Raw genomic sequence first — 26,962 nt, 5'->3', positions numbered from 1 at the left:
GTTTTACAATGGGATTGCCGTATACGGCACTGCCGTATACGGTATACGGTACGGTCAATTCGGTAATTTTTGCCGTAACCGTACCGTAACCGTACGAGCCGCAAGCAGAGACCGTACGTAGCAGTACGAAAATTTGGTACTGTTTGGGGGCTCTAGCAAGCCCATTGTAAAACCGTGTTTTTGGCTTACGGTTACGTACGGCACTTTCGTTACAGTACCAATTTTCACTACGGTTACGTACTGTTGTGCCGTACAGTATGCCGTATACGGCAGTACAGTATACTGTTTGGGGGCTCTACCGTTACAACGCGTTAGTACAGTACAGCTGCCACCGCCCCATTTTTTTATTTTCCTGCAGCGTCTTCGCGATGATCTTAATAATTTTTTTGCCGATCAAACGAACCTTACTGTAGGGTCTGGTCTTGGTTATCAAATTTTCTAGTTAAGTTGAAACAGCTTGCAAAACAGACCGCAAATGATGAACTCTCTTAAGGGAATTGGCCCGGTACATGGTATCAAATTCGTATACATGCACGAAAACAAATATATTTCAAATATATTTCAAATATTTTATAATTCATTTTAAAATTTGAAAAAAAAGCTGGCGGCTTTCACGCCAGTGTATACAAATCTTCTGGCTACAAAACGTCATAAACCGAAACAAAAATGTGTTTGGGAGTGCGCGAAAGTACGCTTAAAAGATATGTTCATATGACGTTTTGTATTGTGTTCATTATGGGCACAGGTTCTTTTAAATTTTATTGCATAACATATCCATGGATATCGTTTTGGTACCGAACCACGGTTCCAGCTTTTTTTTCAAATTTTAAAATGAATTATAAAATATTTGAAATTCATTTCAAAATTTGAAAAAAATGGTGCAACTCTGGTTCAGTACCAAAACGATCTCCATGGATATGTGCGTTTATGTGCAAAATTTAAAGGAGATCGGTCCATAATGAGACTTATGGTACACCTGAATGCATTTAAACTTTTTGAATTTTCGAACAACCATAACTCCTGAACCGAATGTTGCGCGCACAAACGGTTTTCGCGCCTGTGTATACAAATTATCTAGAGTAGCTATATGATTTCATAAAACAAAACAACAATGTGTTTGCGAGTGCGCTAAAGTTAAAGTTTTCGTGCATGTGTCCGAATTTGGTACCATGTACCGGGCCAAATCACTTAAGTCTCAGTCGCAGGCTTAGCAGCGCTCCAGCTCATAAAAACGTTCATAACCAACTCATCTTCACTCTTCCAGAGGAATTAAAGTTACGAAAATGCAGTGAACTCCAGAATGGCTCTTCGGTTAGTTTCCGATAACGAAACAAGCGATTAAGATAACAGATTTTTTGATTAATGATAATTTACTACCGTCGTCCGTTTCTTCCCGGTGGCTACAAGCCCATGTACGGCTACCTTACATTTTAAAGCACAATAACACCAACAGTGATGCCCAAGACAAATGAGACAAACGTTCCGCAGTAACGCGGACTTTGCAAATGCGCATAAACAATAATCACAATAACGTAAAAATAAAAAAAAAGACTCATAAATAGTTGTATTAAAAGCTCCATCAAATCACTAACGAATCCCTTACAAATCCCAATTACGCGTCACAAAATGGTAATCACCATAAAATTAAAAGAGCCATACAGCGCAAACTCCCATCGAATTTACCCACGTTTCCCATGCAAACATCAACACCACTTGAAAAAAGGCATTCGATCCTGAATTCTCTGCTGAAAATAGCTTCCAGAATCACTGTGCGTCCGGTGTAAATCATGATCACCGTGTCGCTTGCGCTCAATGGTCACCGGCGGCATCTGCACCAACTGCACCGGCGATTTGCGATCCTTGAGAGCCTGCTGCAGATTTAATATCTGACCCCGCATCACCGCCATCTGCCGGCTGAACATTACACGCTCGAAGCCGCGGTCCTGTCGAAAGATTTCCTCCAAACTGTGCACCATGTCCTCGACGAACGAGGGATCGGTTAGTTTGGGCAGGATAAAGTCAACTGTTTCCTGGCTAAAGGGCGTCCGAGCTTGCGGAAGCCACGCCCAGTAATATGGGTATGCGCGCCACTCATCCGGATGCTTGAATGGAAAAGCGAGACCATTGTCAATCGCCGCAATCTTAATTATGGGTTGCTTTACCATCGACCATTCCGTCTCCTTGTTTTCGATGATTTCGGAAGGAGAATTCTGCAGTAAATCAACATCAGTTATTTTCTTCGCTTCACTGGAATCAACATCGGCGTTTTCGAAATAAATTAACCAATTATCATTGCCACGGTCCGTGTTGCGGATAATGTAGTCCAGAACAACCAAACGCTCAAACTGTAACTGAAATTCCTTTGCTGCCGTCTCGGGAAGTATGGATTCCGTTTCGAATTTTCTCAGCCAATAGTCGGCGTCTTTAAAGCCACGGACAAACTGTTGGAGTGAGCCATTCTTAAAAGGGAGGCCCAACCGTTTAAAATTTTTTCCCATGCGAGGAAAGTGCTCGACAATATCTCTCTTCGCTCGGGATTTGGCTCTTTCTGCGCGGGTATAATTGAAAGCCGGACTAGCCAAGTGGACGACTTTCGTTTTGGGAACAAGGTCCAATCCGAGTTTTTCATCCACCAGTGACGCGCCCGCTTCCGACAAATAGCCTTGATTAGGCACCAAACAACCCCGACCAAAGCAACACGGACAGCAGCACCGCTGCACCAGCTTCAAAAATTTCGGATTCATCTTCCCATAGGGCTCTTCATTCTTAGGCTTGAAAATTCCCAGAACCTGACCGTCGGTGTTCTTCACGAAATAGCTGCCCGAACTGCCCTGGGCCACGCGATCGGGATGGACGCCGTTTTCAATGGCCGCCTCCACCTCGCGGACCATATTGCTGAATTCTGGGTCATCGGGGAAGCAGTTTTCGTGTAAGCGACGCGGCGGAATGTGCAGGTCCATTTTGTTGCGATGGGGATTCTGGGGGTACAGGTCAGACGAGCCGTCGTGCGCTAAAAGAGGGGAGTGCTCGGAAATGGCCGCGTGCTGCGACATGGGCAACAGGGGAGTGGAGTCGGAGATGATGACATCGGGGAGGGGAATGTCGTGAAAACCGTTGGATAATAAGAGATGAGGATGGCCACTGTCGGACAAGTCACTCTCCGAGTCGCGTGTGCGTCGAGGCATCGAACTCACCCCAACACTAGCCGTGTAGCCATAGAAACTTTCCCACGGCTGATCACACGCCTTATGGTCTTATCCCAAGACTGCAAATTGTCGCCTCAACAGCTGCAAAAAAACATTTAAAGTTGTAAAGTGTACTTAAATTCATAATTACGATTTACCGTTTACGAGTGCTTATTCTTAAACATACGGCCATACAGAAAAACATACAGAGAGTTACTGTACTTAAGCAGACGGACAGTTACAACCTAGTTTGCTTCGGTCTAATTACGGCGAAACTTTTGTTGGCTGTAGGTTTTCCCTTGCATGTGAGCAATGGCATATCAGTTCCGCCAAGTCTTTTAGGACATGTAAACACCGATTACAAAGTATCTGATCTAGATTAAAGTAACTCCCCGTTTACCAAATGCCTAATTGTGAAACGAAGGAAGCATCATTTCAAGATAAGATTTGGGAACTTTCGCATGCAGTCCACATATCATACCCAGCGTCCAGCGATATGGATTTTTCGGTAAAACACAATGTAAAACATTAAAATAATGAAGAAATCAGAATATATCGTCAGTCATACACAGGGAAGCGATTGGTACAACTGAACACTTACCATAATAATATTAAATTCTCATTCTGTGTTATGATCCATTCATTTCAAATGTAGACCAAGTTAGATAGAAGTAGAACTACTGAGTCTGACCCCAAAGAAGTTGATGTACTAGTATGTACTTCCATATGTGTGCATGACACTTTTTCAGTCCTGTATTTCTTTCTACTCTAAAGAAAACATTAGTTCCTGTTTCCGACTGACTTGTAATATCGCTTCTACCGTTCTACGTAGATAATGTACTGAAAATTCATAAAATGGAACTATATTGTGTTATTCTGTAATAATAACACTACATCCCGTGCTTAACTAAAATACGTTCTGCATCAGCTGTGAGCGTGTATTTAACAGTTTTACAATGAGAATAAAGGTAGAACGGAAAACAAAAAAAAGACTGCACATTTTTAGCCTCCTCGAAAGCCGGTGCAATCTCTTTTCATTTGAACATACTTCAATTACGAAAAATTCAAAAATGGTAAAAATTATTACGCATACCGTGGTGTCAGGCTCTCAGCTGTTTCAACGCAGAAAAAATTTATTTTTCATCTGCTTGGAAACAAATCAGCAGGGTCCCAAGTCCACCCCCTAACAGTAACAATAAGCTCACACAGGTACTGTACCCCCAAAAACGAGCAAACTGCAAATCCATCATACAGGAAAAAAGGTAAAAAACCATAGCGAGCCGTTATCTGGACTCTGAAGAGTATAGACCTTGTTTACACATTCCAATAATAAACTCACAAAAACGGGAAATTAAATCATGCTTGAATCAGCTTGATGTAATAAAGTTCCACGTCATTTCAGAAAGCTCACCAGTCAGTTGCAGACTTACAGAGCGCACTCCCGACTGTTTTATGAAGAGTCGCATTTCCATTACACTACTAAGACTACTTCAACTTACCGTTACGTGAAGGAATTATATGTCCACAAGCTAAGGTGGGATTATACGAGCAAACAAGCAAGCGCTCAAATAAGTCGTCGTAAAATAGTAGCTGTTTCGGGCTTTATCACAAATTTCCTGCAACATCTGTAAACCGAAATTCATTCCGTGGTTCCCAATTTTATGATTTCTAGCCTTTTAGAGTGTGCGTGAGTTTTAAAACCACCTCCGGACACATTCCATACGGTCTCTTTGGCGTGCCGTTTGGTTGAATGAGTGAATGAACAGCGGTCATTTGGCATATGGATACCGCCATAAATGCTGTTAAGTAAATTGTAATTCGTATCCCGATTCGGTTTTTACTTTTTACAACGCATATTTAATAATAACAATCCACGTATTATTAATTTTTTATTTTAGTATAACTAGGAATCTGTTTGCAATAAACAAACAGACCATTTTTTTTTGTAGTGCGGTCATGATCAGTTAGCCACATTCTGTTTTGGTTTTGCTGATGAAGTTTTCGCATCTAAACTAACTTGTAAAATTAATTTAGTTAATTAATCGTTTAATGTGAATTATTAGATTATTGATTGCGTATTACAAGTGAGCAGCCGAGCCCGGAAACGGCATTCTCTCATCTTGAGCGTTTTTAGTCTTCTTACTTTTTACTGTATCTTGTTAAAATTCAATTTTACTTATCCTCTGAAATGGAATTACAATTAAGATGAAAATTTGTTAGTACAGTATATAATATTTATTTGTCCATGAGCGTGATCCGACAAACGCAAGCCGCTACAGAATATCTGTTCCTTCACCTTATTTCCTTCAGGCGCATTACTTCATCACTTGAATTATTCACTCCGTAAAAACACCTTTTTGAAACAGATCGACGCTCGAACCTTCCATTGCTTTCCAACGGCTGTTACCACAAATTAGCAGAAAACAAAACATAAACACGATAAAAAATCTATAAAAACGCAAAACGTTTATACAAAAATAGTGAACAGGAAAAATTCGAAATCAATGGCAGTCGATTAATACGTGGACGGAAATGCCATGTGCGCCGGTTTCGTGGTAGTATATGCACTGGTGGTCATGCTCCCTAGTGGCGTAGTCTGCATCAGGCTGCTGTCTTACAAACCACCCAAAGGGCATGGATAACACCTATCAAAAAATCACATCCCTGACGCAAACACACAGCCAATACGCAAGGTTTTTGTCGGAATAACTCCTAGGTCAGGACACAGTTCACAAAATAATACCTTTAAATAACTGGACAGCACTTCAAAAGCAAAAAAAATCACATTAGACATTAAAATTTTCCACCCCCATGCAACGTAACATATTTAAGCACTAACGAAAGTTACGGAACGCACAACCAGACGAAACGATCAATGGAAGAAAACTCGGGCAAGTAGCCAGGTACACGCATAAAGCCCTTCCTCCTATCAACGCCGTAAAATAAACTCACCCGGGATAAAGGCCAAAATCGTCAGCAGCAAATTGATCCAGAAATCTTTGGTAATGCCATCCTGCTGAAGGGCCACTATCAACACAAGCAAAAGTTAATTTAATTTAAACCAACTGGTACTGATATTTATTCTGGTTTTTAATTCAGCATAAGTTAAAACTAATAAGGTAGAAGAATAACACCGCGGTATGCAGTGAAAGGGAAATAACGAGGTGATAACGCTGATCATCATGTACTCATGATTTTCCTTAATATTTAAAGATAACTCAATTACAATTGAAATTAGAAACGCCTTGCTTAATGACGTATGCTAGGCAAAACCACATTGATATACAATAATGGGAAATATTAAAAACATGCTTCAACACTCACCTGCCACGGGTGGAAGGAAGAAGGCCAATACGACGACAAGAATCTCTTTCAAGGTCATTGTTGCTAGAGTTATTCCTGTAACAAATCAAATTATTATCATGCGGCGACAGCCACAGGAAAGCTGTCGTTTTTACTCGTTTTCGTGATATACGTTTTACAGTTCATAGCGCTACACGTTCCACTAGTTATCAACCTAAGACAACCTTTACAAACTGGTGTGCGAATTCCAAACTAGCAAAATTCATAATACTTATACTCAGTACTGGATAATTTGTTTGCGTTTAAACATCGCTGCAAGCTTCTTTATTATACTTACTAATCATAACTACGTAAATACAAATATGCCACAAGGTACCTCTTGGAGTGTTGAAAAATATAAAACGTCAGCGGATTCCTCCACAAATCGTTCGAGAGAAAACGTGATCCAGAAATACAACAATCTCACTGCACACACAAATCCTCACTACACAGCGCTATGCGGTCAATATTTCAAGGCTGCTACCACTAATACAGACTACAGAGATTCTGCCTAGCCGGAAGCAATGATATAAGTAAGTACAGTAAGTTGATCACCATCAGCGTACTAACCAACACCGGGCAACAGCCCAAAGGGACACACCCCTGGTTGAGCCATGCTGGCCACCTCGTACCGGTCTGCTAACCGACTCAAACGGATTTGTACGAGCATTCGGCGAATCTTGTTGTCGATCGCAATTTTTCAACAGTGGGAGATTTCCGCGATCGTGCTAGTGGAATGCAGTGATTACACAGCATTCCTTTCAACAGTAATAATATTGTGTGCGCTCGTACAGTACGCTACAAAATGCAACTCATACACATGAATGGATTGTTGCGCTTACTAAATAACAACTCATCAATTAATAACGCACCGGAAGTAAGTGTTCATTCATGTTAAGATTCTCGTAGTTTACCCATGATTGATGATTCACAAAAACGGTTTCGCTGAAACATTTTAAAAGGTTGGCCGCATCTTAAGTCCGCAAGGATTTTCTTGCCAAGGAATTATTTTAACAAAAACAAAGTTGTTTTAACGTACTTATTCTGCACAGCTATTAGTCAGCAACCTTAGAAAGAGAAAGTAAAATCAATCGTAGCAATGAAACGCATCAAGTGGATACCGGCGCTGTAGTGCGTTGCATCCGCAAGGCGTTTGTTTCAGCGACAATGGTCATCCAGTCGTTGGTTTCGCTGCAGATTGCGTCGTTCAGCTCTCCCGTCATCCGCTAAAAAACATTGAATTTAAAAAAAATACTGAATTTCTTACCACTCTTCACTCATTAAAAACGCATTCACGCATTAAAAACATTGAACTTCTTCCCACTCTTCACTCTCCAGCCATTCAGCGTGGGAGTTTATATAAAATGTTAAACTGTACCTTCAAGTTGTGGAACTTCTCGAGCAATTCGAGAAGTTCTTGTCGCTGCTCCTGAGATGCAGGCTCCAGGGTTGTTAATTCCTCTTCGCAAGCCTAAACGAAAAACTCACATGAGAATAAGGAAAGAATAATAAACCGAAACAGTATGATGACTCTTCTTGCAAAAAAATTTGAGTCACGATCCACTGCGCAACGACGCTGATATGCAGTCCATGCAGTTGATAAAAGGCGAAGTTTTAACTTCTCAATGTGGAAAGCACTAGTATAGTATACACGAACGTTTGTACAATACAATACAGTAAATTATAAAAACATGATCCGGTACAATTTGCAACATTATCTGAAGACCAGCACAACGGAAATTCCAGTCACAATATTAGAAAAATTTTGAAATGACACAAATATAACCTGGTGCGAAGCCGCTCCATGCTTCTGCAAATCATGCAGCTGTTCATAAAGTCCAACGACGACATTGCTCTCCTTTGCAACTTGCTCCCGTAGAGCGGCATTATGATTAAGCAGCACTTCCTGCACGTTGATTAAGTATAACGCCTGTGCTACACTTGCTCTCCGTTCGGCTTCACTCAGAACTCCATTAAGACCATCGCCTGCAGTAACGGGCGCTAAAGGCGATTCCTTCTCACTTTTGCTCGCAGATTCCGGCTCAACTTCCGATGGTTTAGCAACAGGTGGAAAACGCACTTCGATTTTTGTAACAACTGGCGACTTGTTGCCATCACTATTCACTTTTGTCGGAATAAGCAGTCCACTGCTGGGTATCACGTCTGGTTGCAAAGGAACAGTGGTCATCTTTTCAAAGGTGCGAATCTACAAAAAAATCATTATATCTGTATAAATAATGTAAATTGTAAACATAGCATACAGGAAATACCGTAAGGTGTGATTTACCGTGCGCTTCAGTTGCGTAACCTGCCGCTGAATTTCCCACAACTGCTCCTCTTTGCGCTTACTAGCTTTGCCTTGCTTGATTTCATGGTGCATATGGTTCAGGCTGACTTCCTTCTTGGCCAGCTCCTCGCGCAGTTGCACCAAGCGCTGGTCGTTGTCTGCGACCTTTCCGGAAGATTTGGTCGAGGTGGTTGTTACCGGCGCTGTCAATCTGAAAACACAGAATTTATGTCATTACAAGAGAATCCATAAACTGCAACAAAAAGCGCGAGACCGAAACCATACTGTACTTGGTAATGCTGATATCGTGGAAGATTTCCGTAGGGTAACTTAGGAAAAAATTTAAAACTTTGTTGCTCTGGATGCGCAATGTGGGTTCCAGCACAAGTGCCAGATTTTTCAGACTCATTTTATTGACGTCCTGGTGTTCCATGATGTGAGCCATGTGGACGAATACCCAACCAAGCAAAGTGCGGCGGCAAGGCTCTAGCCGTTGTAGGATTTTGTGAGTGGTCTCCAGTTTTCTTGTCATTTCTGGGATTTCTGAAAAATACATCAACCATGCGTAAACAGTCTTTCACAACACACATACGTGTGCATAATAAGAGGCTAAAAACCTTTAACATTTGACAGCCATTCAAGTAACCATATTAAAGATACAATTCCGAAGCACATGAGGCGCGGTGTAAAACCATTGCAATACCACATAAAAAGCTTCCGGCAACAAAATTTCAATGAAAAGTTCAAACAGAACTATGTATTCCTTTCGACATTAAATTGGATCACGAACATTAAATGCAAAAACACGACATATCACATACCGAGAGCGTCTTCAAGGTCGGGCAGCAGTTCTTCTGGAAGCAGTTTTTGTGGTAGTTCCCGAATGTAGATTTTCATCACGTCAGCTACAGTGGCCACATCATAGTCATTCAAGCGCACACGATCACCACGGTTGAAATGCTGCTTCAGTTCCTGAATGCGACTTTGTGACCCCGATGTGCGATAAATACCAATTGTATCCAAACCTGCGACAAAAAGCATACGCGTGATATTGTCGCTTTGAAAAACGGTTAATTTCTCACCATTGTCCTCGATATAGTTCACGCATACACGGAAAAATGCTGGGATCTGCAGTCCATCCGGACAACGGTCGATCTGTACGGCCTTCGTAAGCGGGATGCCGAAGATTTGCGTATCTGAATCGTCTTTAAGCACAAAAAAACAATGATTAAAACCACAGCTTCGCTTTCGCTAAACACAGCTGCAGAATCCCGGTAAGGCAAAATGTTTAAGTGGTTAAGTTTGAAATTCACAACGGGAATGCTAAGAAGTAAGAACATACTTCGCAGTTGGTAACAACAAGTACGAGGTATTAACTGTAACATTTCATGTCAACCGGGGAAAAAATGTAACTGATTCAAATTGGAACTAGAACAAAGTTTAATTTCGATATGACAGAAAGAATATTATCGAAATGCCATCACGAACACATAAATGTATCTTACCTGGAAACTGCATCTGCGCTATTGGAGCCAGATTTTTCTTGGAGGACGTGCTAACCGAGAGTGGTGTAACGGCAAAAGGACGGTCATCAAATGGGTTTGTATTGCTGCTGAAGCTGGATTTATGTTTTAGTTTCGCGCTTTTTTTGCTCTGCAGCACAGCACTGTCCGTGAATGGTTCGTCTGATGTCAACAAATCTTTGCCTTTAAAGGATTTTTTCTTCTTCAAACGGAAGGCGGGCTTCGTTTTGCTGCTTTTAGGGCCGGCAGTTCCGGTGGATGGCGAACCAGCTGGAAACTGATAAGAAGTGAATCCAGTGCTGAAAAAACACAAACTAAAATGGCACAGAAACCCCAGTGATTTACTGAATTCGGAAATCTGAAAAGGATCATTCTGATATGAAAAATCGGGGGTTAGCGTTCCACGATTCTCGAAATTCAAACAAAGCCTGAAGCAGCATATTCGAAGTAATTCTTTATTTGACTGTTACCAAACAACATCCATAAAAGCCGGATGCCATGCACAATTAAAACGGAAAGTCGTAAGCGGTAAGCAGCAAGTGTAGATCTGTGTCAATGTAGCTAACAGAACCTACACTGAGGCTGTTGTAAGCAGAAATACACCTTGCAGCTTGTCCTAACAAGCATACTGCTATCATTACACTTTTGTTATTGTTTTATGAAAGTGTTTACCTGCTGGAAGGGGCAGTCGAACTGGATCCAGAGGAAATCTGCGTTGGAGTGGGATGATGTCGCGTGGATTGCGAAGAACTGATAATGCAGGCTGCGTCATTGTAGTCCTCATCGGACGAATCCAATCCCACGCTGCGATAGCCCTTCTCCTTTTTCTTCTTAGCTTTCACGAAACCGTACGTGTTACCGGAAGGATGATGTTGACTAGTATGGGCGAACCCTTCGTCCATGTGACCAGGTCCTCCTGGAAGGCGCCCGTGATCCGACTCCAGAAGGCCACCTGATGTGCTCGACGGTTCACGCCCGTGATGGGCCATTTTAGACAAGATCTAATCTTACCAGTTTGGAAAATGTATGTAAAATAATACTCAAGGAGTTTTTAATGGAACAAATCAAACCAAAAATGCAAAAAGCGTCAATTCTACTATAGATGCTAGACAGAAACTGAGGACAGGGTAAATACTAAACACTCAAACACAGTGTGCTGTGCGACTAGACACTAGACAGTGCAAAGTGACGTATTTCCGGCAGTAACCACCAGCGAGTGCTTTCCGGCGCCCAGAGACAACAAAATTACAAATATGCAGGTTTGGTGGTTTTGTTTGATTCATGATTTATGGACGGTAATAATCACGGTATTTTTAAATTTTCTGCATTATCGAAAATGAGGTATTCTACAGTTTGCATGCTGCAAAAAAATGCTCTCGGGCTTTGCGAACCTGACGTATAGCGCCGTTTCTTATTAATGCTGTTTGGTGTTCAAACCGGCAGCCGGATAGTGCCTTGACTGATTACGGACACTAATGGTGAATGTTCCAGCTCTCCAGGATAATTGCGGCACTTGTTGTTCCTTCGACCATTCCTTTTAGCAGGAGAATCGCACCGCGACTTACTCGTCCCATGATGACGACTATCCATGCTGGACACAAACGTTATCTGATAAACTTTGCTCAGGAGCACATCCCGTTTCGTTTGCCCGTAAGAAACAACAAAATTAACTTTTAGGTTATTCTTCACTTTTACCCGGATTTCTAGCTGACTTTGTCACGGTTTACACGAAGGTGGCGTTCGTTTACGGTAGCGTATTTTCACACGCTTTTTTTTAGGAACTGCGGTCTCTGTGCAAGCTACTGGCTATTCCGTTACAAGAAAGCGAACTTGTAAATAACGAGGTACGTCACGTACGTGGCTTCAGATAAAAAACGTTTATATGCAGTCATGACGATCGTGATTGATTTATTCCTGCTGTTTGTAGGGTCCTTTTCTTATCCTGACGCTCGAAAATGACGAACAGGCGCGCCTTTTAACGCAGCGTTCCGTGCTCATTCGGTTCGTGTTGAAAAATTACGGATTGCGAAGTTGTGCATGTTTATCATTTACGTGTCTATTATTGAAACATAATTAGGAAACGCGACACTTGTTATTTGTAGTTCCACCTTTGAATGCTGGATACAAGCGAAAAGCTTCGCAAATCTCCTTGAGACTATTCCTCATCTTCCAGCGCCTTTTACGGTAAGTTTTGAGTTTTAGTCAGTGGCATCGAAGAGACTGCCTCTATCTGCCCAAAACATTTATGACTTTAATGAAATTCGACTTGACTGCGTTGTAGGCACCGTATTCCCTACCTGACAGTAGTTTCAGGATACGCATTCACAGCTATGGAAAGAAATTAGCCTGGGCAAAGATTACCGAGCGAGTTGAGGTGTGGAAATACTCCTTGGAACAACTGCATAGTAAAACAGATCGGTCGAGTCTTTGATACTACTCAGTATTATTCGCATATTGTACCACATGGTAGGCTACCGGGTTTTCAGGTGTTTAATTGCTATCTATTGTATCGCTCTCATTTGGTACAGGATTTGTCTGTCCTTCCTTTCCAAGGCAAAGTAGATCTTGTCAACCCGGTTAACAGCTTTCACGTCCTGGAAGATTATGGAGGGGATAACGTGCCGTATCGGGAGTTTCCGGAACAAGTATTTTTCGGTCGGTGGGTAGGTTCGTTGATACTTCTAATGGGGCTGCTTGATATTTCGTACCAGATGCCATCGTCTGATTGGTCTTTTCGTAGATTGCGGGGGGAGGACGAGAGGCCGTGGAACGCTTCCGTTTGGACAAACGCTATTTCATCGGCACGACGAGTATGGATCCTCTTCTGGCCATGGTTATGGCCAATCAGGCTCTGGTAAAAGAGGGATCCTTAGTTTATGATCCCTTCATCGGCACCGGCAGTCTCTTGATAGCAGCAGCGCATTTCGGTGGTTACACTATGGGATCGGATATCGATCGGACACTGCTCTATGGAAGAGGTAGTACATTATCAGTACTTTAAGTAGTTCTTGTTTGTGCTTTTTGTTTTTGCTCTTCGTTGATGAGTTTATTTACCACGGTTGCTGTGAAGCCGCTTTCCTTGCATAACTTGCATGTACCGTATAGTGCACCGTAACACACATAGAGAATGTGTTTGCTGTTTAGGAAAGTCCACCCGAGCCAAAAATACATGGAGGAATAGGGATGAGAGTGTGCTTTCCAATTTTAAGCAGTATCAGTTGGAAAGCCATTACATCGACGTTCTGGTATCGGATGCCACTAAGAATGTCCTACGCGAAGATATCAAGTTTGACGCCGTAATAGCCGATCGTGAGCAAGCACCGTTTACTTGTTTTTCGCCCCCATACTGTTGTGGTTGTGTAGTAGCTTCCTTTTTCCGATTGCAGCGCCGTATGGGGTCCGAGAAGCTACCACGCGGACCAAGAAGAGCCGCGGCTCACCAGAATGTCTTGGGAGGTATGTTGGCTGTGTTGTTTGGGTGAAAATCGATGTACTCGTGCAGGCTTTTTGTGCGCACCGGCTAATTTGTATCGTTTTAGTAATGGCTACGAACGTGTGCAGTTGGGAAAGTGCGACCTGAACGATCTTATCGTTGTTCTTGTGGATTTCGCTGCTAAACATCTGAGAATTGGAGGCAGACTGGTGTACTGGTTACCCGCAGTGAAAGATGAGTAAGATCCGATTTATCTGTTTTGTCTGCGCGTTCATTCTCCCAGGAAATTGGGATGGCATAATATTATGCCATCCCAGTTTCCTGGGAGAATGACATAGAAGAAGAAGTACCGTGTTCATTGTACTCGTAAGTAGTATAGATATTATAGAAGTACCGTGTTCATTGTACTCGTAAGTAATCGTAACGAGTTTGTATTTCAGTGCTTGTTTGCTTTGTGTACTTGAGCAGTGATACTTGAAGATAGTGGAAATAGTTGATGGCTTTCCAGAGTGGTGTCACACTGGTGATTACCAAAACTGTTCATGATATAGTTTGAAATAGTTTAGTTTAGTTTAGTTTGAAAGTAGTATAGTTTTGAAGTAGTTTGATATACATAGTTTGAGCGCAAGTAAATTAGTTTCAATCAGTTCTGTATATCTGTATATTATCAAGGTCTCTCAATATTAGGTACAACGAAAGTGCCGTTCCGCGCCACGATTGCTTGGAATTGGTTAGCAACAGTGAACAACCATTGGCGGGAATGACTAGTCGGCGATTGATCACTATGGAAAAGATCGAAGCCTGGGTACGGTCGAGAGATATTTTGACTGTGAGAGTTTTGACATGCCATTAAATTATATCGTTATGGGGATTAGAATGCCGACCAGAAGGTAACTTTTGCCAAGGATATTTACACGAATACTTTTCGCGAGCGATATTTCACGGCTACACGAAATATAAATGGACGCCAAAGGCATTCTGCTGATAGAGATGTTTCGAGCATTGGACAACCAATCGAGGGTGGTGACGTCAGTATATGCAGGGTAAATTCGTAAACTGTTTCGCGAAAATCATTTGAAGACTTAGTATTTGTGATGCTGTTTTACTTTGGTACGATTGTTACGAACCGGCGAAATGAATAGGTAGTACAGAACATAAAAGGAAAACGAAACGACTGTTTTTTTAAAAAAAAATACTGATTAGCGTGTTGTCGAGCAAAGCACCACATCATCCTGGACTTTATTTGATTCTCAAACTGTGGATATTTGAACGATGTACCCCAAAAACATGAATACCGCGAAAGAACCGCGTGAAAAAGCAGCACATTAAAGAAGTAACAGCACTATATTAAATATTTAACTGAAATCTAAACGAAAATTCAATAAAACTCTAATATGATTTCTAATCTTTTCACTGGTAAACTAAAGAATCAATCACTGCAACACCGCAGAATGCTTATACGCAGACATCACTGAAAGACATAAAAACTGGATTTTATAGAAAAAAAGTGAAAAACGTTTAAAAAATATTCCTTTAGTCTAAACATAAAGTTTTTACTCAAACACAGAAAAGGGACTGTCTTCTCCAAAACCGGATTCCACTGATGGGACCTTGCGCGAAGCATTGCCGGGTGACTTCATGATGCAAGCAGGTGGTGTGAACTCGTTGTCATTAAGGAGATCGGTTTGGTAGCACTTTTTGGCAAAACAGTAGCGCAAAATTCGGCGCCAATACCCGTCCTACAAGTACAAATCGATTTACTTTTAATAATATGTCTGAACTGCCTAGCGTAAATCCGTTATTCTGTTTTTTTTTTAAAAACTTCCGAAGCTGTCAAATGTGATAAATGTTAACTGGCCGATGTCCAGTTGTCCACTGTCCGCATTTACACTCGATAACATCACAATGTTTACTTTTCCACAAGAATCTGAACTGGAAATTTCCGGCTTACCATAGCCAACACGTACGGATCCCCGATGATCATCAAGATAAATCGCGCACGAGTTAGAGCCACGTTGATACGTTTCGGACAAGCAACAAATCCCATCGCTGCTTTAACGGACATCTCACTGTCGCCCGGATCGCAATGGCATGATCGTACGGTACTAAGGATGATAGCATCTTTTTCCTGTCCCTGAAATTCATCGACCGTACCGATCTTTGGAACCGGCAAGGACGCCTCGATTAAAGAACGTCTGATTTGTTCCACCTGTTGCAATAAATCGTTTTATCACAACCTGCTAATTAGGTTAATAAGAGATCGGTAAGAATATTTTCGTTTAAGCAGATCATAATAATCATGTCTATTATTATAATCATGTCTATACAGTTCGAAAATTTAATACAATTTTAAACCACCTTAACAATTACCATTTGGCAATCAGTAATAACTGTCATGCGAAACTTACTTGCAGCCGATAAGGAGCAATAATTCCGATATTTTCCTCTGACATTTTGACAGTTCTCAATTTATGTAGCAGTTTCATTACCACTGCAACCTGGCCAGGATTATACACCGACGGACTCCGAGCTTCTCGCATCTCCCGTGATTTAACAGGCCAAAAAGTTAATCCTGGTATCATAAGTCGTTCCCCAAAAATATTGCTGAAAAAAAAAACAAAATGCACTTGCCGTGCTTCTGGTGTGAGCGCAATAGAAAGTACTTACTTTTCGTCCGGAACAACGGTAGTCAGTTGGGCGTTATAAAACAACGTTGACGGAACTTTCAGCAGTGCTGCCACAGAGCGATAGCTAACGTCCAGTTTGCTCACCAGATGCGAACAAAACACGTGTTCTGACCCATCGAAGTGTGAGTAAGATGGGCACTCCAGCAACCGGGAAAGCAATGATTTCTACATAGGTATTTCAAAGAAAAGTGCTCATGATTATGGGCAATATGTTCGACGACAACAGGTTACTGTAAGCATTCGCGTTCTACTGATTCTAGTGATTTTCTTCTGAACTTAAAAGAAAACAACCATGCAACACGCTAATTATTCTAATTAGTAAGCGTAGAGAAGAAATTTTAAAAATTCAATATCCGTTAGATTACCTCTAGTCCAGCACCCTTGGCGTAAGGCGACGTAACAACCGGACCCAGCTGGAGCGGGTCTCCAGCCAGTACAACCTGCATTCCCGCCGGATCTACACGGGTAGCTGATAAAGCGCTCAGTACTTCTGGCTCCGTAGCAAATCCCGCTTCGTCGATGATCACGTGTGAAAATTTGCGAGGATACTCCACAAAAAAACTAGCCGATTGCAAGGTGGTAAGAATGATTCGGTGATCGTCGGTCAAGGGTGGTTCAGTACAACCATTCTGCGCACATTGAGCCAATTCGGCTGGGACCGAATCAACGTTTCGACGGTAGGCCAAGATGCGGCGCAAAGCGGAAGCTGGCACGATGGCTGCTTGGATGATCCGCTGTCCAATTAAATCCGTACCGGAATTGCTAGGGGCACAAGCTAAAATCATGCTATCCGGATCGCGTTGGTATATCTGTAAAATAATCTCCACGATGGTCAGTGTTTTGCCGGTTCCTGCAAACAAGCAAAACAGGTATATCTCTCAGTCTCTGAAAGGTTACCTTTGAGTTTGCATCGCCCACAACTGTTTTCTGTATAAAAAGCCAACCGACACTATAAACTTATCTGAAGTCAAAATATAACATTTTCGCCAGCTAACAAGTTACCCGGTGGGCCAAAAATTATGTGAGCCAGGGGACCGCAACGTCCGCGGCACACCATATTGACAGCCTTCCGCTGCAGCTCATTTAGGTCCGGATTAATCCACTTTATTTCCTGAGAAACTACGATGACAATATCAAGTAATAATTTACAAACAAGCACTTTAAAACGGGGATGGAAAAGCTCTTTGAAATGCGAACATTGCAAGCGATCATGGATGCGCTCCGCACATTGTTCCCGGTTGGACTCGGTGGGAAAGAGAAATCGCTTGCTCAGACGCTCTCCTGAGATATCCAGTGTTTTCTACGATGTTTTTGCAAATAGGTCAATCAATCCATTTTTCCAGAAATAAGATCATTCTGCATTACATGCAATCGACGGTAGACCGAGCGGTTAATGCCAAAAGAGAAGTCCAGAAGTCTTTTACGCTCGAAAAAGTTCGAAAATGGCACATCAAATTTAATTAAAACTGCGTCCAGTTGCACCTACAGGTAAAAAATAAGCTGTTAAAAACGATTCTACTGAAAGAGTACTGATTGTTTCGTTTTGTCAACCTCTTCAATACGTCCGCGGAATGAGCAAGTTGTTTCATTTTATCAATGGTTTTGGCGAAAACGTGGTCACCCGACATCAAAGAAGGTCGTCCTTCCGACAGGTCGAGTAAACCCAATTTGAATATTGTGCCATCCACCTGCTCCAGTTCATCCTAAATAAAAAATAGATTTGTCGGAATCAGATGAAGCTCTGAAACTGGTTTTACATCAAGAATCAAAGAATTACTAACGGAAACTTTATCGAATCGCTCATGAACACCCAATTCTTCCGCAAATTCCTCCAAATGGAGAAGCAAGTGCAGCTTGTCGGCATAGTTATCATAATTCAGCGGCTCTTTCAGAACCGGAAACTGTTCTTGCAGGGCATCGACTTCTGGCAAAGCGCTCAAAGAATCCATCAGCTCACATGGAATATCGTAATGATTTCGGAAGTCATGGACAGCGCCTCCGTCTCTGCAAACAGTCTTTGTAAAACAGCCGACAATTTCAGGAGACAATTTGTAAAACATATATCACCTTTTTTGCTTGCAATTATACTTTTTCTTCGGTTTCTCGTAATCCGCCTCTCGCACTCGAATGGCCGCCTCTTTCGCCACCTGCCGACGAATTCTGTCTTGCGAAAGGCGCCACTCCGGATCTGCTCGCACCTGGTCAACCACGCTTCCATCGGACTGCAGCACGTTAGCGGAAAACAAGCAGCTACGCATCTTTCTGTCCTCAAAGAAAAATTTCAAGGCGAATTTCCATTGTCCTGGCTCTGTCCCTGCCATCTTCACGTTCACATGAGCCGTAGCGTTGACAGGCAATAGAAAATCGAATTTGCGGAAGGGATGGAAGTGGATAGCGTCGTAAAGAAAGTGCGGCGCCCCAACGGAGAAATACGGCTCGGAGATGGAAATGGGATGCACACGACAGATGTGACAGCCGTACAGTGCTATTTTCGTCAAACGATGTGCCGCACCGTCTTTGTTGCTGCAAATGTGAAATGACGCATTATAAATATCTGTACTCCCGAAAACCGGCTAGAGTGAGGTAGTACAACTGGATCGTTGCAAAGACAATTATTCAAGTCACTGACCTGATCGTGACCGTCTTAGTTACGGAAGTTCCAAATGCAATTTCGCCAAAATCAATTTCTTCGTCCACCAACATATCTCGCAAAGCGGCCCTACAAAGCGGCGAATAATCATGAACTAATTTTACCGGCCTGTGTTGTAATAATGCGTTAGTTAAAATGCATTCACGAGCATGCATATTTTCGAAATTTCGATAACTGTGTAACCGCCTGACCTTTCTTCAGGGGTGACCATCTCGATACGCCAAGCGCGCCAGGAACATCCACGCGGTTGTCGGCTTTCGACAGCGTCGATTTTATACATGACGCCAGGGTGCTTAGAAAATCCATCCGGTATGGCCTCCGCCGCCATGCACACACTCTGCTCGAAGAGGATGAACGACTGCTTACTGAGGGTGAGGTGGTCGCCGATAATCCGCAGGATAGCGTCATTCTTTGTCCGCGCATACTGCACACTTTTCGGCACAAGGACGTTATCCTCCCGCAAAACACCGCCAGCCGACAGCAACCAGTGATCACCTTTCTGTGGTGCGATGAGGAAGTTCTCCGGCAGCAGAACAGGTATGGTCTGACCGTGTTTCTCGACCTGCACGATAACCTCCGGTGCGCTGTTTCCGTTCATACGCTCTTCAACCTGCACCACGCGGGCATAGTGATCCTCCGTTGTGGTAAACGCAAACCTGGTGTTATGGCGATAGTCGTCTTGATTGCTGGAGTAAACGGAATTATGCTTGACTGGCTTAGACTGGACGCCCCCTAGCACCTTTCTCTACAAAAGTTTGTATTACCATCAGAAATGCGAGTTATAGTCACTAGTGCCACATGGAAATGGAAATACCATCAGAAATACGAAGCTCGCCGTCCGCCCAGTCCTGCAGTGCACACTCTTACTGAATCTGACACTAGTAAACTAGTTCTATAATTCATAACCCAAAGAAAATTATAATACTGTACTGTACAGTTTAAGTACGATTCCTACGCTGCCTCATTCTTGCACATGCTTTCGAACTACCGTAGGTAGCTTTCGTAGCTTACATCAAGTACGCAGTCAGGACGAAAACCACGATGTTCAGGTTCTAGAACTGGATCGGATGCGGAATCAGCATACATCAGCCAATTAGAAACTAGATCGCAAAAAGCGCGTAACATTTTTCCCGGTCTTGCAATAAATCCGTTGGTGATTTTAAGACAATATTACTACTGTTATAACTTATAAGGAACACGTGGTAGCGAGCGAGTATTGTGTTCATACCAAAATAATACTAGCACTGACAAATTACGCTGTTCCGGGAATCCAGGAAAAAGCGCATAAACGGAAACGGATCCCGGTGTTTCAAAAAATAGACCGGAAAAATTCTTGTTACCGACTGATGGTCAGCCTAGTTGCAGACTGGGTATATCAAAACCAAATTCACCACACAAGCGAAAATCGCGCAGGATCCAAGAAGACCGATCTCGATCTCTCAAATTCCAGGGTGTTAGCCACAGGCTATCGACCTCCCAAACAGGATATGCAAATCACGCAATATCAGGGTCTGCAATCTGTGAATATATTTACTTTTAATATAGTCTTAAATGCAGATCCTATAGCTAGGCATGTCTGGCCGTATGGAGTATGTACTAGTACAATACACGCAAGCTCGTACTAACACAACAGGTTCGGTCGGCATTAAAGACCGTCGGGCAGGAAGAAAAACAATCACTTCGCCGCAGGGCCGTCGCGAGGTGTGGAGGGTGGCGTGCGGGCTCTCTCCAGGAGGGAGAAATTGAAAACAACAGAAACAGAAAACAACGCTCGGCAACGCCACCGTAGCCCGGTAGCCGTCTCAAGAATCAGGAAACGCTACAGAAAAACGAGGCCACTTTTCCACGTTCATTTTTAAATTTTAGGCCGTTTTTCAACTTGCAGCTAGCCTCCGAATCCGCTACGGCCTTTTGGCCAGTGTTAACGATACGTAAAAATTAGTTAAAAATTAGTTAACGACCAAACCATAACCCGGTACCTGTGCAGCAGCCAGCCGACAGGTGTCGGCTCGATTGCCCGATATTTGGCGGTTTCTGTGCTCCATTCACCATTGTCGACAAAAACCCGTATCAGCACTCGCTCGGGATATATAAAAGCCCTGACTTGATCGCTGCAAAGCTGGCACAGTGGCACTAAGAATTCTTGTTTCAAGTTCTGAACCGTTCATTTATTATTTATCTATCGTACTACTTTAACTACTATGTACGCTAAATTTTGCTCATAGTCGGATTGTTTTAATTGTATTACAGTAGTAGTTGGGCAGACGCGGGCAGCGATACAGTAATTATGCCACGCGAAATTATTACCTTACAGCTTGGACAATGTGGCAATCAAATCGGGATGGAATTCTGGCAGAAACTTTGCCAGGAACACGGAATCAGCCCGGAAGGTCACCTGCTTAATCCAGCCTCAGCAGCAGGAGTGTATGATCGGAAGGATGTGTTCTTTGCGCAGGCTGACGATGATCATTATATGCCGCGAGCTGTTCTCGTCGATTTGGAACCGCGTGTTGTCAACGGGATCCTCAACAACTACTCTAAGCTGTATAACCCGGAAAACATTTACATTTGCAAAGAAGGTGGTGGAGCGGGAAATAATTGGGCAGCTGGATATGAAGCTGGAAGCAAGCACGAAGTAAGAATCGTTTCCTAGGCTCTTCGGAGGTCTTGGCAGACTTCGATGTGTTTTGGTATTTGATGTTGTCAGAAAGGTTCTATTTGAAACTGATATTGCAGTGACCGAGGATAATTGATGATATTAACTAATTAACATAAGTAATGGCATAATACATATTTTCGGATTTGTTTCGAATTTGTAGGAAACAGGGAGTTACGATATAGAGGTTTTATTATTTGTTTTACTTTTATATTATGAATTTGCGTAATGTGCTTGAGAGGTGGTATTGAACCAACATACTGAGGTCTGGAAGACAAACTCCCCACTTACTGGTTAGTTCAACGACTCCTGTGCAAGAAAGGAACTATTAACGCGAGCAAGACGAGAGGCACTATTTTAACACAGTCATTTGTAATAAACGAATAGGAGTAGAAATGGAGAGGTTGGCGTGGTTCGCGGAGTTAAGAGTTAAGAACTATGCCGAAGTGAATTTTCAGAACTTCGGTAACTTCAGAATTATCATTGACAAGCTTCGGAAAACGTTCAGCAGCGTTCAGATTACTCCACTTCATCTTTTGTTGGGCGTCGTAGAAAAAGGTTAGGGACGTGTCTGCTGGGCGCATTTTTAACCTTCAGGACTGCGTTGTTTCAGTGGGATTGTATATAATTCTGTTTGCAGGAAGCGGTGTTCGAGATCATCAATCGCGAAGCGGAAGGCAGCGATGGCTTGGACGGGTTCATCCTTTGTCATTCCATTGCCGGAGGCACCGGTTCGGGGATGGGCTCTTATGTCCTGGAAAAACTGCACGATCGCTTCCCAAAGAATTCGGTGCAGGCGTATTCGGTTTTCCCTAATCAAGCGGAAGATGCGGCCAGTGATGTGGTCGTCCAGCCATACAATTCTGTGTTGAGTCTGCGCCGTTTGACCGAACATGCTGACTGTGTCGTGGTCCTGGACAACACTGCCCTGCACCGCATCGCCATCGATCGACTGCGCATCGAGACCCCTAGCATGACGGAGATCAACAACATGGTGTCTACCATTATGTCTGCTAGTACTTCTACACTGCGCTATCCCAGCTACATGCACAACGATTTTGTCGGATTGTTCGCGCCGTTGGTTCCCACTCCGAATCTGCACTTCTTGATGACCGGTTAGTATCTGTGAGGTCGGTTGGTGATATGCCTGTTAACCTCACTGTATTTGTTGGAATTGCTTACAGGTTACACGCCTTTGATTTCACGTAATCAAGATCCTGGAGTGATTCAGAAAACCACCGTTTTCGATGTGATGCGGCGTTTGCTGAAGCCTGATAACATGATGGTATCTACAGGGAAAGCGTACGAAAGCGATAACTGCTACATCTCGATATTGAATATCATTCAAGGAGAAATCGACCCTGGAGAGGTAACAGTATTCTAGCAGCACTGAACTTGTATATCTTGATAATGTGATAGAGATTTGACATCCTTAGGTGCAGAAGAGTCTGATGCGGCTGCGTGAACGGAAAGCGGTCAAATTCATTCAGTGGGGTCCCGCCAGCATCCACGTTGCCCATGCTCGCCGCTCACCCTTCGTTCCCATGGCGCATAGAGTCAGCGGACTGATGCTGGCCAACCATACTGGTGTCAGTGAACGCTTCGACATGATGCTGAAACAGTTCGACAAGATGAAAAAGAAGAATGCTTATATGGAACAGTTCAAGAAAGATTCGCATGACGTGCCGGAAGATATGGTGGAATCGCGGGCTAAAATACAGGAACTTATTGAGGAGTACCGTGCGGCTGCCACACCAAACTACCAAGACTACATCAAAGAAAAGTGCATGCGGCGTTGAAGGAATCTTGTGTGTGACGACACACAAGACTCCTTCAACGGTGCATGATGCTGTGAAGCGTTGGGCTGAGCCTGTTTTCCCCGTGAATGTATTGGTTCTTCAGGAATCTGATTTGTTCTCTAATAAATCTCTGATTTACTGCTCAGAATGTGTTTTTGCTTCTGATTAATTAATTGATTTCTCTTTTTGTAGCAGAACTTAATGTGCTTTATCTTTTTTGTTTATAACTGTTCTTACCAGTTACTACATCAATCAGGAGCAGTTATGTTAACTTGATATCAAATTTTCCGCGTTTCAGAAATTTCTTTTTTCCTTTGATGTTCTTCAGTTCATGGAAAACAGCTTTTTTAATCAAAAGTGAACATGGTTATCGCCTATCGGTTGTATCGCCACTCCCTCATCACTAAAGATGTACGTACTGGCCATGCCATGACTTTTATTTCGATTAAAGTTTTGAGTTCTTGTCGGCTGTCATCATTTCCCCCAAATCTGCGACAATCAGCCGTTAGTCCGTTATACTACACATGAAACAAATTCAAGCAGGTTTACATTAGAAATCGATCACGTCTTCTTTACGATCTTCAGGACACAGAATGGTTGAGAAAACAAGCACACCGACGTTCACCGTGTAACAGCAAATTTTCCTAGTCACCCACTAGAGAGATGCAACCACAAAACACAATCATAGCTGCAAACTATCCAAGGAAATAGTTATGTTCTTGAGTTTGCTTTTGGCATCCACGGTCAATTTTTCCTACGAGAAGTCACAAATTAAAAATCAAACGTCCCTCAGTATGAGAGCTGTTTCTACAGAGAAACCATCTCGATGTCTCGAAAGGCGAAAGCACTTTTTGATAAAAACTGAAAGCTACACGTACTGGAAAGTTTTCCTGAAGTTGATGGGCGGCCCATTCTGCATAGCGCTGATTGTCTTTTCGCTTCAGCGCAGTTGATTTGTTAGACATGGCCAAAAACGATGCACACTATCACAAAGAAATTCCGGTGAAGTGGTTTTCCGCCGAGAAAGCATGTCTCAGACCTAACTGTCTGAATTAATTTCAGTGATTCCCGTGTTCTTACCATGCACATTCCAAAAAGTGCGTCCACGTTAGTCGGACACAACTTTACCGCTTTTGCAAAGTGGCTACGGGCTGTATCGATGTTCTCAAATCCTCCAAGAGCATACCGTATTTCCGCATAACGTTGATGATGAAGATGGCTCTGAGGATGATGAATAAGCACTTCTTCCATACAGAATGCCGCTTTAATATAATCCTGCTCGGTGCAATACAACTCCACCAGTTCTAGCCATGCTTCTTGATCATTTTGGAATCTAAAATTGCTTACTCTAGAGATCCCTTTCCAGAAATGGACCATAAAAGTTGGTAGTCTTTCATTATTTATAACATACCAAGTAAACACAACCTATTCTTTAAGCTAAAGAAAATAGCCAATATTTATATACAGTATATCTGTATATGAGTATATACGTAAGTACTTTGTAGTGTGTAAGACTGGGTACTACTTACAAAACTTACAATTAAATACACGCTAAGGCGATAATCGTATCATTCGGGAAATACAAGTCGCTTAACTTACGTTTTCAGATACTCGTTCAAATGGACAATAGCATCAGCATACAACTTCTGCGCCTTGAGGATAGCAACTAAACGTTTTCTTGATAACTGAAACGAAGATATACTTCGCAATTCGCATGATTTCGAAGATAACGTATTTCATTCACAAATATTGGATAACGGATTATTATTATGCTCATGCCGTCTCGTACTGTGTCGGTTTCATCCCGCTCTATCAGCGATTCGTACATGTGCTCCGCCTCGTCAAACCTATTAAAAAAAGGAGAACACAGTTGTAAAAGTGAAACCACAACAGAAACACAAACAAAAAGACAAAGTGATTAGTCGATGGGAAATGAACCTGGTGTAGATCCAGGCAATAAGCTGGGTACTTGTCACGTAAATATCAGTACTTGTATGCATCAGCTACTTTATAATAGTACTTATTCGCCAAACTTAACTATAAATACACAATTAATGCAAATAAATTTGCAGTTAAGTACATGCAAATTGAACAAATCTAACATAAAGTCATCAAATCAAAAATATGTTTCCGGTATCAGCAGCAGGGTCCAACGAATCCACACTACAGTGTACTTATTATAATTATTATTTGGATTCATATTTGGATTCATACTTCAGTATAAGTAACTTACAATGAAGTAAGAACCCAAATTTTATAACAGTAAGGAAAACGAAAGCACTTACTTTCCATCTGCTTCCAAAGTCATAGCCAGCAAACGGCGAACTCGATTACTGGTAGGGAATCTTGCACTCAATGATTTGACACAATTTTTAGCAATGTCCAAGCGATCACAGTCCAAAGCTGCGATACAAACCTGCTCGTACACTGCCCATACTAAAACCAGGAGAATATTAATGCAGCTAGTGACAGCAAGTAATAACAATATTACAGCGGCAGCGGACTAAAAAGTCCAGAATAAAAGATAAAATGTGTGAATTTATTAAAGCGAGCTTGAACAATGGCAAAGCAATAAAATAATTAATAAACTATCGAAAAAGGGACTATCTAAGACACGAGGAAAGGGAATGTACCTTCGTCTCCCAGGTTCTTTGCTTTTTCTCCTAAAACATTTTCCCACAGTTCCACCACCTCTTCGCTGCGGCGTAGGCGTTCTTCCTTAATCTTTTTCAGGCGATCACGAGCTTCTAAACAAATTCCATCTTCAAGTTCGTGGCATGGACTTATATTTTTTAATCATAAAATCGATAAAATAAACAGGTGCACGACCAAGACCTGCCCTGGCACAACCAAAAATTATACAATTTCAAGATTACGAGATTACCGTGCCAGGATGCCATGATTCGTCGCAACAAATACGACAGAAAGATCAAAGGAAATAATTACGCAGACGATTCAAAATGCGTTACAGAGCCGAGAAGTTAAACAAAGATTCTGGACGGGCACTTTGAGAACAAGGATAAGGCCGTATCAGCGTACAAATGTATACTCATAAACACCGCTGTGCTTCCAACAATCGATAACAGTGTCTGAGTATCCGTTTCAGTGGGTAAACTAATTAATAGGAGAAATTATTCCTCATCGGTGATACCGAAAAAGCAATCCATGCAATATGCAAACTGTCTGCGCGAACAATGAGCAAATTAAGATTTAAAAACGATGCAAATTTTAAAAAGGTATATTAGGTAAGACCGTAAGTAGATCAAATTTCCATAGTTTTCGGCCCAAAAATTTCGCAGTTTTCATTGCGCTGCAGTGTTTCCGGTCTGCAGCGTGTGATGGCAGGCCGATTGCTCAAACATGCCAGTGCACTAGTTTCCGCCTCCCGGAAATAGGCTGC

The 26,962-nt window shown here is 42.4% G+C and overlaps 6 protein-coding genes across 9 annotated transcripts; 2 read left to right on the top strand and 4 right to left on the bottom strand.

Annotated features, from left to right (window-relative positions):
- Window positions 1–1,413: 1,413 nt before the first annotated feature.
- On the bottom strand, window positions 1,414–6,966 carry LOC129580890 (phosphatidylinositol 4-kinase type 2-alpha-like). The gene is made up of 6 exons (XM_055471644.1): window positions 6,826–6,966; window positions 6,510–6,584; window positions 6,138–6,212; window positions 5,804–5,830; window positions 5,566–5,585; window positions 1,414–3,254 (listed from the first exon to the last, which is right to left on the bottom strand). The coding sequence occupies exons 1-6, from the start codon at window positions 6,830–6,832 to the stop codon at window positions 1,704–1,706; spliced, it is 1,755 nt and encodes a 584-aa protein (XP_055327619.1). The 5' UTR covers window positions 6,833–6,966; the 3' UTR covers window positions 1,414–1,703.
- LOC129581393 (ralA-binding protein 1-like) lies at window positions 6,864–11,477 on the bottom strand. The gene is made up of 9 exons (XM_055472417.1): window positions 11,010–11,477; window positions 10,320–10,636; window positions 9,897–10,019; window positions 9,636–9,839; window positions 9,105–9,357; window positions 8,815–9,025; window positions 8,314–8,733; window positions 7,906–7,998; window positions 6,864–7,753 (listed from the first exon to the last, which is right to left on the bottom strand). Exons 1-9 carry the CDS (start codon window positions 11,324–11,326, stop codon window positions 7,637–7,639), a joined length of 2,055 nt encoding a protein of 684 aa, XP_055328392.1. The 5' UTR covers window positions 11,327–11,477; the 3' UTR covers window positions 6,864–7,636.
- Window positions 11,478–11,555: 78 nt separating this feature from the next.
- On the top strand, window positions 11,556–16,177 carry LOC129581396 (tRNA (guanine(10)-N2)-methyltransferase homolog). 2 transcript variants are annotated; one of them, XM_055472422.1, is made up of 14 exons: window positions 11,556–11,987; window positions 12,116–12,181; window positions 12,265–12,338; window positions 12,440–12,521; window positions 12,619–12,711; window positions 12,866–13,000; window positions 13,078–13,315; window positions 13,482–13,646; window positions 13,724–13,793; window positions 13,877–14,008; window positions 14,458–14,575; window positions 14,646–14,813; window positions 15,338–15,421; window positions 15,695–16,177. In XM_055472422.1, exons 1-13 carry the CDS (start codon window positions 11,820–11,822, stop codon window positions 15,410–15,412), a joined length of 1,584 nt encoding a protein of 527 aa, XP_055328397.1. In that variant the 5' UTR covers window positions 11,556–11,819; the 3' UTR covers window positions 15,413–15,421; window positions 15,695–16,177. The 2 variants fall into 2 exon arrangements, with proteins under 2 accessions (XP_055328397.1, XP_055328396.1); XM_055472421.1 differs by lacking the exon at window positions 15,338–15,421.
- Window positions 16,178–17,822: 1,645 nt separating this feature from the next.
- LOC129581394 (uncharacterized) lies at window positions 17,823–20,946 on the bottom strand. 3 transcript variants are annotated; one of them, XM_055472419.1, is made up of 9 exons: window positions 20,734–20,946; window positions 20,336–20,625; window positions 20,119–20,266; window positions 19,299–19,852; window positions 19,087–19,176; window positions 18,525–18,980; window positions 18,239–18,461; window positions 18,009–18,160; window positions 17,823–17,939 (listed from the first exon to the last, which is right to left on the bottom strand). In XM_055472419.1, the coding sequence occupies exons 3-9, from the start codon at window positions 20,230–20,232 to the stop codon at window positions 17,918–17,920; spliced, it is 1,611 nt and encodes a 536-aa protein (XP_055328394.1). In that variant the 5' UTR covers window positions 20,233–20,266; window positions 20,336–20,625; window positions 20,734–20,946; the 3' UTR covers window positions 17,823–17,917. The 3 variants fall into 3 exon arrangements, with proteins under 3 accessions (XP_055328394.1, XP_055328395.1, XP_055328393.1); XM_055472420.1 differs by having other exon boundaries at window positions 20,119–20,207; XM_055472418.1 differs by having other exon boundaries at window positions 20,119–20,207; window positions 20,357–20,625.
- Window positions 20,947–21,185: 239 nt separating this feature from the next.
- On the top strand, window positions 21,186–24,017 carry LOC129580943 (tubulin gamma-2 chain-like). Its single transcript, XM_055471715.1, has 4 exons — window positions 21,186–21,742; window positions 22,404–22,878; window positions 22,948–23,132; window positions 23,200–24,017. The coding sequence occupies exons 1-4, from the start codon at window positions 21,395–21,397 to the stop codon at window positions 23,560–23,562; spliced, it is 1,371 nt and encodes a 456-aa protein (XP_055327690.1). The 5' UTR covers window positions 21,186–21,394; the 3' UTR covers window positions 23,563–24,017.
- On the bottom strand, window positions 23,973–26,853 carry LOC129580944 (ER membrane protein complex subunit 2-like). Its single transcript, XM_055471716.1, has 8 exons — window positions 26,447–26,853; window positions 26,196–26,309; window positions 25,848–25,998; window positions 25,352–25,409; window positions 25,162–25,247; window positions 24,643–24,895; window positions 24,441–24,545; window positions 23,973–24,316 (listed from the first exon to the last, which is right to left on the bottom strand). The coding sequence occupies exons 1-8, from the start codon at window positions 26,460–26,462 to the stop codon at window positions 24,245–24,247; spliced, it is 855 nt and encodes a 284-aa protein (XP_055327691.1). The 5' UTR covers window positions 26,463–26,853; the 3' UTR covers window positions 23,973–24,244.
- Between the last annotated feature and the right edge of the window lie 109 nt (window positions 26,854–26,962).

This window comes from Paramacrobiotus metropolitanus, unplaced genomic scaffold (assembly GCF_019649055.1).
Source record: "Paramacrobiotus metropolitanus isolate TYO unplaced genomic scaffold, Prichtersi_v1.0 Parri_scaffold0000005, whole genome shotgun sequence".
NCBI classification, from domain to species: domain Eukaryota; kingdom Metazoa; phylum Tardigrada; class Eutardigrada; order Parachela; family Macrobiotidae; genus Paramacrobiotus; species Paramacrobiotus metropolitanus.
Note: the sequence above shows the minus strand (reverse complement) of the source record. Positions and strands in the feature narration are given on the sequence as shown.